The sequence below is a fragment of the Pristiophorus japonicus genome, chromosome 2 (genome assembly GCF_044704955.1).
Source record: "Pristiophorus japonicus isolate sPriJap1 chromosome 2, sPriJap1.hap1, whole genome shotgun sequence".
NCBI classification, from domain to species: domain Eukaryota; kingdom Metazoa; phylum Chordata; class Chondrichthyes; family Pristiophoridae; genus Pristiophorus; species Pristiophorus japonicus.
This window is the reverse complement of record NC_091978.1, coordinates 317,090,802-317,108,380: the sequence shown is the minus strand read 5'-3', so window position 1 is coordinate 317,108,380 and position 17,579 is coordinate 317,090,802. Positions and strand designations below refer to the sequence as shown.

The 17,579-nt window shown below is 43.8% G+C and overlaps 1 protein-coding gene across 1 annotated transcript in view; it reads left to right on the top strand.

Annotated features, from left to right (window-relative positions):
• The first annotated feature begins 2,260 nt into the window (after positions 1-2,260).
• Positions 2,261-17,579, top strand: part of LOC139231135 (short transient receptor potential channel 3-like) — a 178,991-nt gene continuing 163,672 nt past the window's right edge. Inside the window, exons 1-2 of the mRNA XM_070862492.1 lie at positions 2,261-2,309; positions 2,466-2,639. Of these exons, the coding sequence (XP_070718593.1) occupies positions 2,261-2,309; positions 2,466-2,639 (223 nt within the window). The remainder of the gene's footprint in view (positions 2,310-2,465; positions 2,640-17,579) is intronic.

The following is a 17,579-nucleotide window of genomic DNA, read 5'->3' as shown; positions in this document are numbered from 1 at the left end:
TCTACTCACTCGGTTTTATGTTGGTTCGGCTTTTGAGTTGAATTTACCCATCCAGCAGATCCTGTCGACTACGCCACGTTGTAAAGGTTAACTTGAAACCACCACTCGGAGTCCGTTAGCCTTAAAGTAAATGCAGTTTTTATTAATAGATATAAGCCGGCAGGGGAGCTATTCCATAAAGGAACACTCAAAGAAGTGGCCAGAGGCATCGTCCTTTATACAATTTCAGATTAAGTTATTATGTAATTGTGCAGGTTACAATTAATATATGATGATTGATACATGATAAGTCCGGACAGTTGCTTATAGTCTCCATTTCTATTCTACGCTTATCTTGTTATAGTTTCAGTTTCTATGTTACCTTTTGTACTCTCGTCTCCCAAAGCCCAAGGTCTTCAGTCGTAGAACTGCAATATCATAGGAATGTTCCCACAGTCTGTAAACCAAGCTGTGGAAACCATTTTAAAATCTGTTAGCTCCATTTTAAAATGGCATAACTATAAAGAATTGTAATTTACCTCTTCAAGAAGGACATTAATAAACTTGCAGAATGGGCATATGATTGGCAAATGAAGTTCAACACAGATAAATGTGTAGGAAAAATAGGGAGGTCACCTATTACTTGGAGGGTGTGAGTCTGGGTGGGGTAGAGGAACAAAGGGATCTCGGAGTATAAATACACAAATCACTAAATGTTGTGACACAGGTTAGCAAGGCCATAAAAAAGCAAACCGAGCACTAGGGTTTATTTCTAGAGGTATAGAATTGAAAAGTAGGGAAGTTATGCTAAACCTGTATCAAACCTTGGTTAGACCATACTTAGAATATTGTGTGCCGTTCTGGTCACCATATTCTAAAAAGGATATAGAGGCACTGGAGAGGGTGCAGAGAAGATTTACAAGGATGATACCAGAGATGCAAGGGCATACATATCAGGAAAGGATGAACAGGCAGGGTTTCGTTTTTTTTGAAAAAAGAAGGCTGAGGGGTGACCTAATAGAGGTGTTTAAAATTATGAAAGGTTTTGATAGAGTGGATAGAGAGAATGTTTCCACTTGTGGGGAAGAGTATAACTAGAGGATATTCAATATAAGATAGTCACCAAGAAATCCAATAGGGAATTCAGAAGAAACTTCTTTACCCAAAGAGTGGTGAGGCTGTGGAACTCTTTACCACAGAGATTGGTTGAAGCGAATAGTATCGATGCATTTAAGGGGAGGCTAAACAAGCATATATGGGAAAAGGGAATAGAGGGTTATGCTGATAGATTTAGATGAAGAAAGATGGGAGGAAGCTCGAGTGGAGCATAAACACCGGCATGGACTGGTTGGGCTGAATGGCTTGTTTCTGTACCTTATATCCAATGGAATCCTATGTACATACCACCATCTGTATCACAATCTTCATGCACTGCCCAAAGCACCACACCCCCAGCACTCACCCACCAACTAACTCTACCTACCAACACTCACACCCACATCTCACATCATGCACATAATGACAACTATTCAACAATGACTGTATAAAACACTGGTTAGGCTGCAGCTTGAGTACTGTGTGCAGTTCTGGTCACCACATTACAGGAAAGATGTGATTGCACTGGAAAGGGTGCAGAGGAGATTTACAAGAATGTTGCCTGGACTGGAGAATTTTGCCTATGAAGAAAGATTGGAGATGTTTGGTCTGTTTTCTTTGGAACAGAGGAGGCTGAGGGGGAAACCTGATTGAGGTATATAAAATTATGAGGGGCCTGGATAGAGTGGATAGGAAGGACCTATTTCCCTTGGCAGAGGGGTCAACAACCAGGGGACATAGATTTAAAGTAATTGGGGGGAGGTTTAGAGGAGATATGAAGGGGAATTTCTTCACCCAGAGGGTGGTAGGAGTCTGGAACGCATTGCCTGAAAGGGTGGTAGAGGTAGAAAGCCTCACCACATTTAAGAGATACTTGGATGTGCACTTAAAGTGCTGTAACCTACAGGGCTACGGACCAAGAGCTGGAAAGTGGGATTAGGCTGGATAGCTCTTGGTCGGCTGGCATGGACACGATGGGCTGAAATGGCCTCCTTCCGTGCTGTAAATTTCTATGATTCTATGACAGGCACATCGCTCCACACTCACTCACACACTTTCCTTTCTTTTGAAGGCCAAGGTGGCACACAACTGGAGGGAGTAGGAACACAAAGGTGGGTGAAAAGTCGACACCCAACCACTGCCTGCGCTAGAGAATCAAATGCTGCAAATCATTGGGCGCCAGGTCATGGGTGCTGTGGCAACAGGCGACGTTGAGCCCCTTGGGGACAACAACGGTATGTTCATCCCTACTCCTTCTTCTCACATAGCACTTCCCCCTCACCCCACAAGCGTTTCGCACTTTCCAACCAATCATGCTGTATGCATGCATTTCTTCCTTCCTGCCCCCCTCCCCTCACCTTAACCTGACTCATGTGCCTTTATGCTTTCAGATAATGAGCGAGCACCTGAGCAGCCTGTCCCTGAGGGCACCACGGAGAACGAGATGGGAGAAGAGGAGGAGGAAGAACACACTGCGTCACTGCATCTCTCACCTGCAGACACCAGCTCAGATACTGGCACTACGTGTTCTTTAGAGGCTAGCATGGTAACGAGATCTGCACAGGGTGAGTCATTGGGGATGAGTGGGCTGCAGCAAGGCCTGGTGGAAAGGATAGCTCGGGGGCCAGATCCCTGGAGGGCAAGTTCGCAAGTACTGCTGCTCAGGACTCAATGGGAAGGCTTTTAGAAGGGTGATCGGCTTGCACACGGAGATGATAGGTGCAATGGTAAGGGTGCCCGAGAGCCTCTCGGCAATGGTAAGGAGCGTGGAGTAGTCCTCCTCCAACATTGCAGAAGGCTCTGCGCACACCATGGAACCCATCATTTCTAGTCTGCAAAGGATGATAGACTCCCAGAACTGATGCCGCGTGTGACGGGCGATCTGGCAGCTTCTATTGCAGCACAGGCGGAAGTGACACAACATCTTAGTGCTATAATGGAGTCTATGCTTCATGGCAACCGATCTCAGACTGCTTTCATGCAATCTCAGTTTGATGTCCCGCGAGCTCTGACTGCTGCCTACCTATCGTGGCTGGGTCCACTTCCGTCGACTGGGATTTTACAGTGTTGCAGCAGGCCAGCAATCTGCTAGGGACGCTGAGGTGCTGCCCCGGGGGAGTGGCAGTGTCAGTGGAGCAGGAACCTGCTGTACTCTCAAGATAACAGCATTCCTGCTCCCACCACTGCCACTCCGTCATTGCCCTTGTCACTGCCTGTCATCCAGCCAGCCCAGATTGCTGTTGCCCATGCTGAGGTGGTGCAATCTACAGCCAGGCCTTCCAAGTCCAGAGCTAGTCGAGGGCATCCTGCAAGGCCATCTGAAGTCTCCCGCACGGACACTCAGCAGCCTTCCACCAGTCATGCTGCAGCCACTGGGTCAACACCTTAAGAGCACTAGAGCAGGAAAAGGCACAGTAACGACAGGCACAAGGGTGAAAAGTCAATATTTTTGATGTAAATATGTACCCACTTCTTTTTGATAAATCTATTACTTCACCACTTTTGTGGTGTTTCTCATTTCAGCTTTGCCCTGTGATATGACCTGTGAGAGGGATGGAATGATGGGGATGTGGTGAACAAACGGGATCTGGGGTTTAAGTAATCCTAGTGTGAGGCTGGAGGTCTGTTTGGAGGAGGTGGCAGAGTTCTGTGACCACCTCCTTGGTGAAGCGGAGCCATCCAATACACTGCTCCTCGCTTAATTGAAGGTCGGAGAAGTGGTCGCGGAATACCTTCAGAGGGTAAGGCCTCCTGGTGAGCGCCCTGATGTCCCTCCTCATCTCTCTGCTCACATGTTCCCGTATTTCTCATTGCCTATGCTACCTCCGCCGTAGATCCTGGAAGATGAGGTGTCATGTCAGTACAGCCCCCATTAATGTTACCAAGTGCAGCAGTTTGAATCTTTGAAGAATAAATGTAGCTACTTTTCAGTTGCCAGAAGACTTCTGATACAAAAGAACCTTGAAATTACTGAATGAAACTGTTGCAGTGGGTGAAACAGAAAAAAACACTGAAACTGCACTAACCTGACAGCTGCGATGATCCCTTTTAAATAACGTCTCAGGACCTAGCTTCCTGGTGCTGCATGCCAGCTCTCCTGTCGGTGTTTATTCCAGGTGGTGAGGTAAGTGGTGAGAATCAATTTTGCAAATCGGGTGGTCAGTGAGCATTGCATACTCACTGACATTACAATCTACCTGTCGTTGACGTTCCTGGTGATATCTCTTACCATCGGCGCTATGAGGGACCAGATTTGGCGTGCGGCACTGGATTTGCCTTGCCCCGGTGATACTGGTCTAGTGCCCCATTAGCACCATCTACTGGCGCTAATGGGAAGCGCTAGGGGTATGAATTTTCCCCTCAGTATACTTAGTTGCTTCTCTCAGTTTCTGCTTATCAGCACTGGACCCACTTTCAATCCTTGGCATCAGAATTTCCTTTATATTTGATAATTATTCAAACGACAGTCTAAAATTGAAGATATGAATCTCCATCCCATCAAAATTCTACAGTAACTAACCAGCAAACAACCACAAAGCATATACACATTTTGGAAATAACACCACCACGATTCCATGGTGAGCTGTGACCATGATGCTGGTATTGTTGCAGATATATAGGGAAAATAAATCCAAGATGAAAGCCTTTTTTTTTTAAAAAGCACAATAACAAAATGTTAGCTTTTGGTTAAGGATTTGAAAATGGATGAACCAATCTCAAATCCCATAAACTCTCAAAGCCAGTAACAAGGATCTTGATTTATGGTAACTTATTAAAGTCACATTTTTTTCCCCACAGAATTCCACATATTGACATTGTTTTGGAGCTAATATTCCATCAGTAAAAATGGCAAACCAGTTCCTATTGATGAATCTCCTAATTCTGCAGTCTTAATTCCCAATCCACAAATGAAAATATTTACCACAATTGTGATTTATGAAATAGGTCTGATCCTTGACATGCACTGTTTGTGACCTAGGATTTATTCTTGCCATTATTGTACATGCAGGAGTCCACTCTGCTGCACTCACATCCCCTACTGCGAAAACACAAACGCACATACAAAGTGACTGGTCTCTTGATATTTAAACGAATATTCTGACAGCGATACACTCTGATATTCCGTGCCCTTCTCTTTCCTGGGCACCGCGATTACTGAATTGGCAGCGTTTGGCGATGCATAGTGATTTATTTCAATGTAACCCTTCCACATTCTCTACCGTGAGCAATTACTGATCCATCTGCTGTCTCGCCCTAACATTTAACTGCGATGTACTGACCATTTCCACTTAACGTGATTAGATTTTGCACAGCTAATATCCATTACTGGTGATTGATCCTAAACTTCTCACCGCCCTCACCAGTGACTGCTCGCCCACTAACTAACCTCAATGACCCTTGTCTGTTTGTGTGTCTCCTTTATCGCAAATTGAGACTTATCCTTCTGTACCTCGTGTTTGCCCTTCCGCTTCTCTCATCTGCTACGGTGACCGGGTCCCCAAATACCGAGTTTACTGTACTTTGATGGTAATGTTGATTCTTTGAGCAGGCAGCTCACTACTACTGTATTTCTGACCCATCTGATTTCACCTGTGAGAAGTGTTGTCCCGTTTGTCTATTGTGTCAATTCGCTGTTTTTTTTTGATTGGCGACAATCTGGTCCTTTACTGTTGATCAGCATTACCGCCTCTCTCGCTCAGCTCTCAGGGAGGAGGGAGTTCGGAAGTACGGGAGTAGGTTGGTCAGTGCTACGGTGATTCTTCCCTGGAGACTCTGCGCCAGTCCCACCAGCAGTTTATCCAGCACAAAGCGAAATCCCACTGCAGCAGGGGGATATCAGCTCAGGCTGGCCACTCGAACGTGATTAATTCTACTTTCTATATATACTGGTGTGAATAACTCGTCAGCCTGAATGTCAGAGGAAGGAAGAAGGTGTCAGGATCAGACAAGAGTGTCATTTTACGAAGAAGAAAACCGGCGGGACTGGAAAGAGGAGAATGGGGATTTAGGTCCACATTATTGCAACCCAATAGCAGAGGACAGGAATGCGTATGGATACCCCTACACCATGTAAGTCCTTTTATTCATTGCACTGAATAATTACTTCATTTAATCCAGCCATTGCGTGAATGTTGTTACTTCATGAAAATGGAATTCAGCAAATTATAATAAAGACGGATGAACTACATCAGAAGTCTTAAGATATCGCGACTGAATTTTGCAGCAAAATGGTGTCTCACTTTTGTTTAAACGTTATACAACTTTTGTAGGCTGTTTGAAATAAATGACGATGGGATTGCTGATATTTAAAATGTATCCTGGCCATCTAGCACGAGATTAAGCAGTAGTGACGCGGGTCAGAAAAAAATGACACTGTCAACAGTAAAATGGCAAAGAGGTTCGAATTAGTCTGGGATATTCGATGATTTAACTTTTAATTATTCTCAGCTCTCGTTTGACTGTTAAACCCTGCAGTGGAAGATAGCAGAAATAAAACCATTTATGATGCACATGGAACTCTGCGAAAACACACATTAAAATCCTAATGTTATTTCCGAAATTAATTTGCTTAATTTAACAGTTTTAAGAATCTCCGAAGTAGACGCATTACTGAATTCTTCAGGCTGTGAAATAAATGTACCGCTTAAACTGAACGTTATCAAAACATTTCAATATATATTTATTCAGAAAAACACAATTAATGAGTTAAAATTTGAATCTTTGTTTTGCTAACTGGAAAATTAGCGCCACCAAGTGAGGCAGCAGGTAAGTAACAGAGTTTCGACCACGATTTATCAGTTTATTAACATTAAAAGTCATTAGACTCAACAGCATCGCCACACAAACGGGCACACACGCAAATAGATACTGGGGGGGAGGGAACACTCACTGTTGGACCACTACATGATACGGGAGACTGCTGTGAGCAGCCCAAGATTGCGAGCATCCAATACCAGGAGTGGCACCTAACTGTGAATCAGCAAATGCTGAGTAGGTCCAGCAGATCAGTCAGCATGTGTGGAGAGAATGGATGAGTTCAGGGTCTACACCTGACACCTTATCTTGTCAGTTCTCCCTACAGATGCTGGCTGACCTGCGTTTTTCCGCGTTTTCTCTTTCCTGGTACCAAACTTTGTTTTGTTCTTTAAGAACATTATTAGGCTAATGTCCTCCAGTTACTATGCATAAATATACCATAAATAAATGTAAAAATTTTTGTGGAATGTGTTTAGATTTCACTAGGAATAAATTGGGCAAGATTTTGTTTTAGGAAGGAATCTAACGGAATCTGTGTAAATTAGAGTCGGTGAATTCAATGGCAAATCAGGTTCAGAAAGAAATAGAGCTAAAGAAAAGTTGGATTGGGAGAGAGAGAAAAAAGGAACAGAAAAGTAAAAAAAATCTCCAACAATTAAAACATGAAGGAATGAAACTCCACACCTGTAATAATTAATTTTCAGTGCCAGAGAGGTTATTTGGCAGTAACAATTACTGGGCTGTTAAAAGGGTACTGGACAAGACAACTTTCTGTGGCGAATTTAGTTTGTATCTACCGTGCAAATACAGTAACTTCACAATATATAAGGAATTTATATGGTGAAGCAGATAGTGAGATGCCATTTTCGCGTAACTAACAGCAGAGTGGCACAACTTGGACAGCAACTTTTGGATATTTGAATTTAACTATGTATCTGTTCTTCACCTGAAGTTGATGTATCATTTGCGCATAAATAACGGCGAGTGCCATTGGTCTCACTGTTATTTTGTCAGGAAAATTTGGGCTATTGACGAGGACATCATGCATTTGATTATCAAGTTGTTGTACATAGTGACAGCTGAGAACAGGACTGGACTGGGCTGTCATACACTTTACCTCGAATATCCTGCTGAATCTTACTATTTAGCCTCACACGTGAAGAATGGCCAACTGAGCACTTTATAATCGTGCTGCTGCTTCTTATGGAACTGTATCCCATTATGAGTAGGTGTCTTCAGATGAAAACAGCACAAAGATTGGCCAGTTTGATATATCTATTAATTTGATAGTTTTTTGCTTACAATATCTGTTAAGAGCATAAGAGTATAAGAAGTAGGAGCAGGAGTGGAACATTCATCCCCTTGAGCCTGCTTCACCATTCAATAAAACCGTGGCTGATCTACCTCAACTCCATCTTCCTACACTATCCCCATATCCCTTGATTCCCTTATAATCCAAAAATCTATCGATCTCTGTCTTGAATATATTCAATGGCTGAGCATCCATAGCCCTCTGGGGTAGAGAATTCCAAAGATTCACAGGACATTGAGTGAAGAAATTTCTCCTCATCTCAGTCCTAAATGGCCGATCCCTTATTCTAGACTCCCCAGCCAGGGGAAACATTCTTCCAGCACCTACCCTGTCAGGCTCCTAAAGAATTTTATATATTTCAATGAGATCATCTTTCATTTTTCTAAACTGTAGAGAATATAGGCCTAGTCTACACAATATCTCCTCATAGGACAAACCCCCCATCCCAGGAATCAATCTGGTGAACATTCGTTGTACTCGCTCTTTGGCAAGTATATCCTTTCTGAAGTAAGTAGACCAAAACTGTACACAATATTCCAGGTGTGGTCTCACCAATGCCCTATATAATTGCAGTATGATTTCTTTACTCTTATACTCCAATCCTTTAGTAATAATGGCTAACATACCATTTGCTTTCCTAATTGCTTGCTATAACTGCATGTTAACTTTCAGTAATTTGTGTAACAAGGACAACCAGGTCCCTTTGAACACCAACATTTCTCAATCTCTCACCATTTAAAAAATATTGTCCTTTTTCTATTTTTCCTACCAAAATGGATAACTTCACATTTCTCCACATTATATTCCAACTGCCATGTTACTGCTCACTCACTTAACCTTCTATATCCCTTTGCAGCCTCTTTGCATCCTCCTCACAACTTACTTTCCCACCTAGCAAACATGGATACATTACACTTGGTCCCCTCATCTAAGGCATTAATATAGCTTGTAACTAGCTGAGGCCCAAGCTCTGATCCTTGTTAAAATATATATCTAGGGAAAGAAAATTTCAGATTTTTCTTATCCAATCATTTCCTCCCTTGCTCTCTTGAAATAGTTAACTCCATGCTGGGATCCAGTTCCACAGTCACCAATCACCCTCCAGTACCTCAACCAAGTGTTCATTATTAAAGTGGGAACCTTGCCAGCGAATGTCAGCAGCTATCTGACCATGCAGGACATCACACCTGAGCCTGTCCTTACCACCCCCCTCCCCACCCCCAAACACACACGCACGTGTTTCCAGCAGGTATCCACTGAATAGTAATGAAGAACAGAAACTCTGACAGATTTTCTCCTCCCTTACCAAGGGCACCAAAGACAGCTGCTGCCCCTGGCTGAGGCCATCTGGCTCAGCACAGGCTGTTGATCAAACGCAAGAACTTTGATCCGTGCTCTCAACTACTCCCAGCATAAATTTGATCAGCACTAGGGAACTAAATAGTGGAGCTCAGATTAGATGACATATATTTTTCCAAAAGAAAAAATAAATTGAGTTTAAATCTTGTTGAAATAAAAAGGTCTGTAAAGTTTACAGATGCATATATCAAATTGGTTAATCTAATTTTCTCTCCACTGACATATGCTGGAGCCCTCTTGTAACTTGCCCAGGTGGCCATTCTTCACATGAGCCGAGACAACAAGCTATTTTATCATAATGGACATCACGGCTATTCTAGAGAGAGTGAGGCCAATTGTAGCAGCCCACATATGATTAGCTAACTTGGCACAGACCAGCGATTGAAACTGACACCTTTCTGGATTATATGGCTCAGTACCATGCCAGGAATTGCATTTACATGCAGTCATCAATCACCATTCAGTACCAAACCCAACTGGTCATTATTCATATGTGGACTTTGACAGTGAGAGTAGCTAGGGGGAAATTAACAACAGAGCCTAAAACAGTTCTTATCTAATGCCCATCCCTGTAGAGGTGATTGGATAGTGATCAGGAGTAGGCTGATATTTTCCTTTTTAGCTTGAGGCTTTGAGACCAATACAAGTGTCCCCCATTCTGATTAGCTAACCATGGATTGTATGATACAGTACCACACCAGGCAAAGCATTGAGGGCTCTGGTGAGTCCATGAATTGATTGATTTCAAATGGGCATTACCCCTCCATTCGGAGAGTAACATTGTTCTTGGTAAGTACATCGGCCTGCACCATATACTTTATTGAGCGAATTTTAGGCTTGTTAATAAAACTTCATTTGCAGCAGATACAATAAATTATGAAATCATGTTATTGGCCCAGATCTTTCAGTTAAAAAATAAAGGTGAGACCAACAGTGTAAATCGGACAGCAACTTCTGACGACCGCACATGTGCAGTTAAACATGGAAATCAGGATGTCCAAGTTGTCCTGCTGCTCCAGAAGCTTTGCTAGAGAGATTCGGTATTGAAACACATGTAAGGTGTGAAGTTGCAGTACGTACGTGATAGATACCCACTAAACTCGCCAGAAAACGTTAGGGCTTATCCATTCCAATGTAAGTACATTTTTAATGGCATAAGTCTTAATTACTGCCAAATACCATTTCTGGCACTGAAAATTCATTATTACAAGTGTGGAATCTCATTCCTACAGATTTTAATTGTTGTTGGAGATTTAAAAAAAATTCTGTCTCTTATCTCTCTCAATCTCATCTATTTTCCCTCTACTTGGGCTCAATTTCCCCCCAAAGCATTTTATTGGCGTACTTGAAGAGTTACACCTGATTTTTGGGGGCTTAAGTACATCAACAAAAATATTCTAAGTTTCCCCGTTGGAGTTTTTCATTTTGGCATGGTGTAACCCGACCTTTAGTTTTGGGGGTGGAGCCTTGATCTGCGCCAAAAAGATCGGGCTGCCATGGTGACCAATGCGAGTTGAGGCTGCAAAGTGAAGAATACAGCCAGCTCCCAATACATTAAAAGAATTGAAAAACACATAGCAGAAATTTACCTCCAACCCCGCCCGAAGAGCTTGCCGGTCCCGTCCCATTCTCGATCCCTGGATTTTCTCTCTCCTCTCTATCTATCTCTCTATCTATCTAACCCTATCTCTATCTATCTAACCCTATCTCTATCTATCTAACCCTATCTCTATCTATCTAACCCTATCTCTATCTATCTAACCCTATCTCTATCTATCTAACCCTATCTCTATCTATCTAACCCTATCTCTATCTATCTAACCCTATCTCTATCTATCTAACCCTATCTCTATCTATCTAACCCTATCTCTATCTATCTAACCCTATCTCTATCTATCTAACCCTATCTCTATCTATCTAACCCTATCTCTATCTATCTAACCCTATCTCTATCTATCTAACCCTATCTCTATCTATCTAACCCTATCTCTATCTATCTAACCCTATCTCTATCTATCTAACCCTATCTCTATCTATCTAACCCTATCTCTATCTATCTAACCCTATCTCTATCTATCTAACCCTATCTCTATCTATCTAACCCTATCTCTATCTATCTAACCCTATCTCTATCTATCTAACCCTATCTCTATCTATCTAACCCTATCTCTATCTATCTAACCCTATCTCTATCTATCTAACCCTATCTCTATCTATCTAACCCTATCTCTATCTATCTAACCCTATCTCTATCTATCTAACCCTATCTCTATCTATCTAACCCTATCTCTATCTATCTAACCCTATCTCTATCTATCTATCTATCCCTATCTCTATCTATCTATCTATCCCTATCTCTATCTATCTATCTATCTATCCCTATCTCTATCTATCTATCTATCCCTATCTCTATCTATCCCTATCTCTATCTATCCCTATCTCTATCTATCCCTATCTCTATCTATCTATCTATCTATCCCTATCTCTATCTATCTATCCCTATCTCTATCTATCTATCCCTATCTCTATCTATCTATCCCTATCTCTATCTATCTATCCCTATCTCTATCTATCTATCCCTATCTCTATCTATCTATCCCTATCTCTATCTATCTATCCCTATCTCTATCTATCTATCCCTATCTCTATCTATCTATCCCTATCTCTATCTATCTATCCCTATCTCTATCTATCTATCCCTATCTCTATCTATCTATCCCTATCTCTATCTATCTATCCCTATCTCTATCTATCTATCCCTATCTCTATCTATCTATCCCTATCTCTATCTATCTATCCCTATCTCTATCTATCTATCCCTATCTCTATCTATCTATCCCTATCTCTATCTATCTATCCCTATCTCTATCTATCTATCCCTATCTCTATCTATCTATCCCTATCTCTATCTATCTATCCCTATCTCTATCTCTCCCTATCTCTATCTCTCCCTATCTCTATCTCTCTCCCTATCTCTATCTCTCTCCCTATCTCTATCTCTCTCCCTATCTCTATCTCTCTCCCTATCTCTATCTCTCTCCCTATCTCTATCTCTCTCCCTATCTCTATCTCTCTCCCTATCTCTATCTCTCTCCCTATCTCTATCTCTCTCCCTATCTCTATCTCTCTCCCTATCTCTATCTCTCTCCCTATCTCTATCTCTCTCCCTATCTCTATCTCTCTCCCTATCTCTATCTCTCTCCCTATCTCTGTCTCTCTCCCTATCTCTGTCTCCCTCCCTCTCTCCCTCCCTCTCTCCCTCCCTCTCTCCGTCTCTCTCTCCCTGTCTCTCTCTCCCTGTCTCTCTCTCCCTGTCTCTCTCTCCCTGTCTCTCTCTCCCTGTCTCTCTCTCCCTGTCTCTCTCTCCCTGTCTCTCTCTCCCTGTCTCTCTCTCCCTGTCTCTCTCTCCCTGTCTCTCTCTCCCTGTCTCTCTCTCCCTGTCTCTCTCTCCCTGTCTCTCTCTCCCTGTCTCTCTCTCCCTGTCTCTCTCTCCCTGTCTCTCTCTCCCTGTCTCTCTCTCCCTGTCTCTCTCTCCCTGTCTCTCTCTCCCTGTCTCTCTCTCCCTGTCTCTCTCTCCCTGTCTCTCTCTCCCTGTCTCTCTCTCCCTGTCTCTCTCTCCCTGTCTCTCTCTCCCTGTCTCTCTCTCCCTGTCTCTCTCTCCCTGTCTCTCTCTCCCTGTCTCTCTCTCCCTGTCTCTCTCTCCCTGTCTCTCTCTCCCTGTCTCTCTCTCCCTGTCTCTCTCTCCCTGTCTCTCTCTCCCTGTCTCTCTCTCTCCCTGTCTCTCTCTCTCCCTGTCTCTCTCTCTCCCTGTCTCTCTCTCTCCCTGTCTCTCTCTCTCCCTGTCTCTCTCTCTCCCTGTCTCTCTCTCTCCCTGTCTCTCTCTCTCCCTGTCTCTCTCTCTCCCTGTCTCTCTCTCTCCCTGTCTCTCTCTCTCCCTGTCTCTCTCTCTCCCTGTCTCTCTCTCTCCCTGTCTCTCTCTCTCCCTGTCTCTCTCTCTCCCTGTCTCTCTCTCTCCCTGTCTCTCTCTCTCCCTGTCTCTCTCTCTCCCTGTCTCTCTCTCTCCCTGTCTCTCTCTCTCCCTGTCTCTCTCTCTCCCTGTCTCTCTCTCTCCCTGTCTCTCTCTCTCCCTGTCTCTCTCTCTCCCTGTCTCTCTCTCTCCCTGTCTCTCTCTCTCCCTGTCTCTCTCTCTCCCTGTCTCTCTCTCTCCCTGTCTCTCTCTCTCCCTGTCTCTCTCTCTCCCTGTCTCTCTCTCTCCCTGTCTCTCTCTCTCCCTGTCTCTCTCTCTCCCTGTCTCTCTCTCTCCCTGTCTCTCTCTCTCCCTGTCTCTCTCTCTCCCTGTCTCTCTCTCTCCCTGTCTCTCTCTCTCCCTGTCTCTCTCTCTCCCTGTCTCTCTCTCTCCCTGTCTCTCTCTCTCCCTGTCTCTCTCTCTCCCTGTCTCTCTCTCTCCCTGTCTCTCTCTCTCCCTGTCTCTCTCTCTCCCTGTCTCTCTCTCTCCCTGTCTCTCTCTCTCCCTGTCTCTCTCTCTCCCTGTCTCTCTCTCTCCCTGTCTCTCTCTCTCCCTGTCTCTCTCTCTCCCTGTCTCTCTCTCTCCCTGTCTCTCTCTCTCCCTGTCTCTCTCTCTCCCTGTCTCTCTCTCTCCCTGTCTCTCTCTCTCCCTGTCTCTCTCTCTCCCTGTCTCTCTCTCTCCCTGTCTCTCTCTCTCCCTGTCTCTCTCTCTCCCTGTCTCTCTCTCTCCCTGTCTCTCTCTCTCCCTGTCTCTCTCTCTCCCTGTCTCTCTCTCTCCCTGTCTCTCTCTCTCCCTGTCTCTCTCTCTCCCTGTCTCTCTCTCTCCCTGTCTCTCTCTCTCCCTGTCTCTCTCTCTCCCTGTCTCTCTCTCTCCCTGTCTCTCTCTCTCCCTGTCTCTCTCTCTCCCTGTCTCTCTCTCTCCCTGTCTCTCTCTCTCCCTATCTCTCTCCCCCTATCTCTCTCCCCCTATCTCTCTCCCCCTATCTCTCTCCCCCTATCTCTCTCTCCCCCTATCTCTCTCTCCCCCTATCTCTCTCTCCCCCTATCTCTCTCTCCCCCTATCTCTCTCTCCCCCTATCTCTCTCTCCCCCTATCTCTCTCTCTCCCTATCTCTCTCTCTCCCTATCTCTCTCTCTCCATCTCTCCATCTCTCCATCTCTCCATCTCTCCATCTCTCCATCTCTCCATCTCTCCATCTCTCTATCTCTATCTATTCTTTTGGTGTGTCCGGGCATCTGCTGCGCCGATTTCCTCAACTCTCCAGTAGGTTTTTCTGCAGAGGCCATTTACGCTGGCCTAAACACAATCGGATTAACTCTCAGATGGCCAAACTTCCCTAAATGGCCAGAATTGGCGTAGGTGGCTGGTTACGCCCCTTTTGGCTGAAAAAAAAACTGACCTAAAAAAATCATCACTGAGTTACGCTGATGCAAATTGATTGGGGAAACTGTGGTTTTTCAAATTAGGCCAAAAAGAGCAGCCTGCTCAAAAAAAACGGTGCAAATCACTGGGGAAAATAGAGCCCCTTATTTTACTTTCTGTACATGATTTGACATTGAATTAAATATTCTTAACTTACACTTCCTGTTTCAGGCACTGTGGCTCAGTAACAATTCTTTAATCTGATTGTTTAGGGAGATATGCCATTGCTTGTCCTGTTCACACAGGTCCCAGATTCCCTGTAGAAGGCGCTGTGCCAAAATGGCTTTCTAATCACCAAGTCCCAGTGCAAAAACCCCCATAGAAAGAGTGTGGGAAAATGTAAGTTTAATGAATGGCTGGGGCCATTCATTCAAACTGACCACAAAATCCACATGTCATCATTCTCCAAGTGTTCTAGTGGGTAGCATTCTCACCTCTGAGTCAGAAGGTTGTGGGTTCAAGTCTCACTCCAGGGACTTGAGCACATAAATCTAGGCTGACACTCCAGTGCAGTGCTGAGGGAGTGCTGCGCTGTAGGAGGTGCTGTCTTTTGGATGAGACATTAAACCGAGGCCCCATCTGCCCCCTCAGGTTGACGTAAAAGATTCCAAGGCACTATTTCGAAGAAGAGTAGGGGAGTTATCCCTGGTGTCCTGGCCAATATTTATCCCTCAATCAACATAACATAAAAACAGTTTATCTGGTCATTACCACATTGCTGATTGTGGGAGCTTGCTGTGTGCAAATTGGCTACCGTGTTTCACACATTACAACAGTGACTACACTCTAACAGTATTTCATTGGGTGTAAAGCACTTTGAGACATCCGGTGGTCGTGAAAGGCGCTATATAAATGTAAGTCTTTATTTGGTAAAATAAATTATTATTCCTACATTACAACAGTGACTTAAAGAGTACGTCATTGGTTGTAAAGCACGTTGGAACATCCTGGGGTCATGAAAGGTGCTTTATCAATGGAAGTCTTTCAAGTCTTTTTAGTCAATCAGGTGCAGCAATGGGACGGAGGTGTTGGATTTGTAAGATCTTTCTGGGTGGATGAATTAAGATGGGCTGAATGGCCTTCCTCATTAATCAGTATCTTGTGAAATTGGGGGAGGGGGTGGTTTGATATGAGTGTCTACTACATGTAGGCCACACTTACACACATTCTGTACAAAATGCATAGTTTTCTTGATTTGTTTTAATGAGGAATGATTAAAATTCACAGCATTTTAAACTCCAATATATATATATTTTTTGTCTTTCTTCAATACTACATTTTTGTGGGTTCAAGTCCTACTCCTCAGATTAGAGCACAAATCTAGGCTGACACTTTGGGAGTGCGGCACTGTTAAACCCAGGCCCCGTCTGCCTCCTCAGGTTGATGTAACAGATCCCATGGCACTATATTGAAGAGCAGGAGCATTTTCCCTAGTGCCCTGGCCAATATTTATTCCTCAACTAATGTTACTAAAACAGATTATCTGGTCATTATCAAGATGGGACCTTGTGCGCAAGATGTGCGCAAATTTACTACATTTCTAAAGTGACTATACTTCAAAAGTATTTCATTGGCTATAAAATACTTTGGGACGTCCTGAGGTTATGAACGGTGCTATATAACTACAATTCTTTCTCTCTCCTTCTTTCTTTCTCTCTCCTTTCTCTCTCTCTCTCCTCTCCTTTCTCTCTCTCCTCTCATTTCTCTCTCTCCTTCTTTCTCTCTCTCCTTCTTTCTCTCTCTCCTTCTTTCTCTCTCTCCTTCTTTCTCTCTCTCCTTCTTTCTCTCTCTCCTTCTTTCTCTCTCTCCTTCTTTCTCTCTCTCCTTCTTTCTCTCTCTCCTTCTTTCTCTCTCTCCTTCTTTCTCTCTCTCCTTCTTTCTCTCTCTCCTTCTTTCTCTCTCTCCTTCTTTCTCTCTCTCCTTCTTTCTCTCTCTCCTTCTTTCTCTCTCTCCTTCTTTCTCTCTCTCCTTCTTTCTCTCTCTCCTTCTTTCTCTCTCTCCTTCTTTCTCTCTCTCCTTCTTTCTCTCTCTCCTTCTTTCTCTCTCTCCTTTCTCTCTCTCCTTTCTCTCTCTCCTTCTTTCTTTCTCTCTCTCCTTCTTTCTTCTCTCTCTCCTTCTTTCTTTCTCTCTCCTTCTTTCTTTCTCTCTCCTTCTTTCTTTCTCTCTCCTTCTTTCTTTCTCTCTCCTTCTTTCTTTCTCTCTCCTTCTTTCTTTCTCTCTCCTTCTTTCTTTCTCTCTCCTTCTTCTTTCTCTCTCCTTCTTCTTTCTCTCTCTCCTTCTTTCTTTCTCTCTCTCCTTCTTTCTTTCTCTCTCTCCTTCTTTCTCTCTCTCTCCTTCTTTCTCTCTCTCTTCCTTCTTTCTCTCTCTCTCCTTCTTTCTCTCTCCTTTCCTTCTTTCTCTCTCTCTCTCCTTTCCTTCTTTCTCTCTCTCTCTCCTTTCCTTCTTTCTCTCTCTCTCTCCTTTCCTTCTTTCTCTCTCTCTCTCTCCTTTCCTTCTTTCTCTCTCTCTCTCTCCTTTCCTTCTTTCTCTCTCTCTCTCTCCTTTCCTTCTTTTCTCTCTCTCTCTCTCCTTTCCTTCTTTTCTCTCTCTCTCTCTCCTTTCCTTCTTTCTCTCTCTCTCTCTCCTTTCCTTCTTTCTCTCTCTCTCTCTC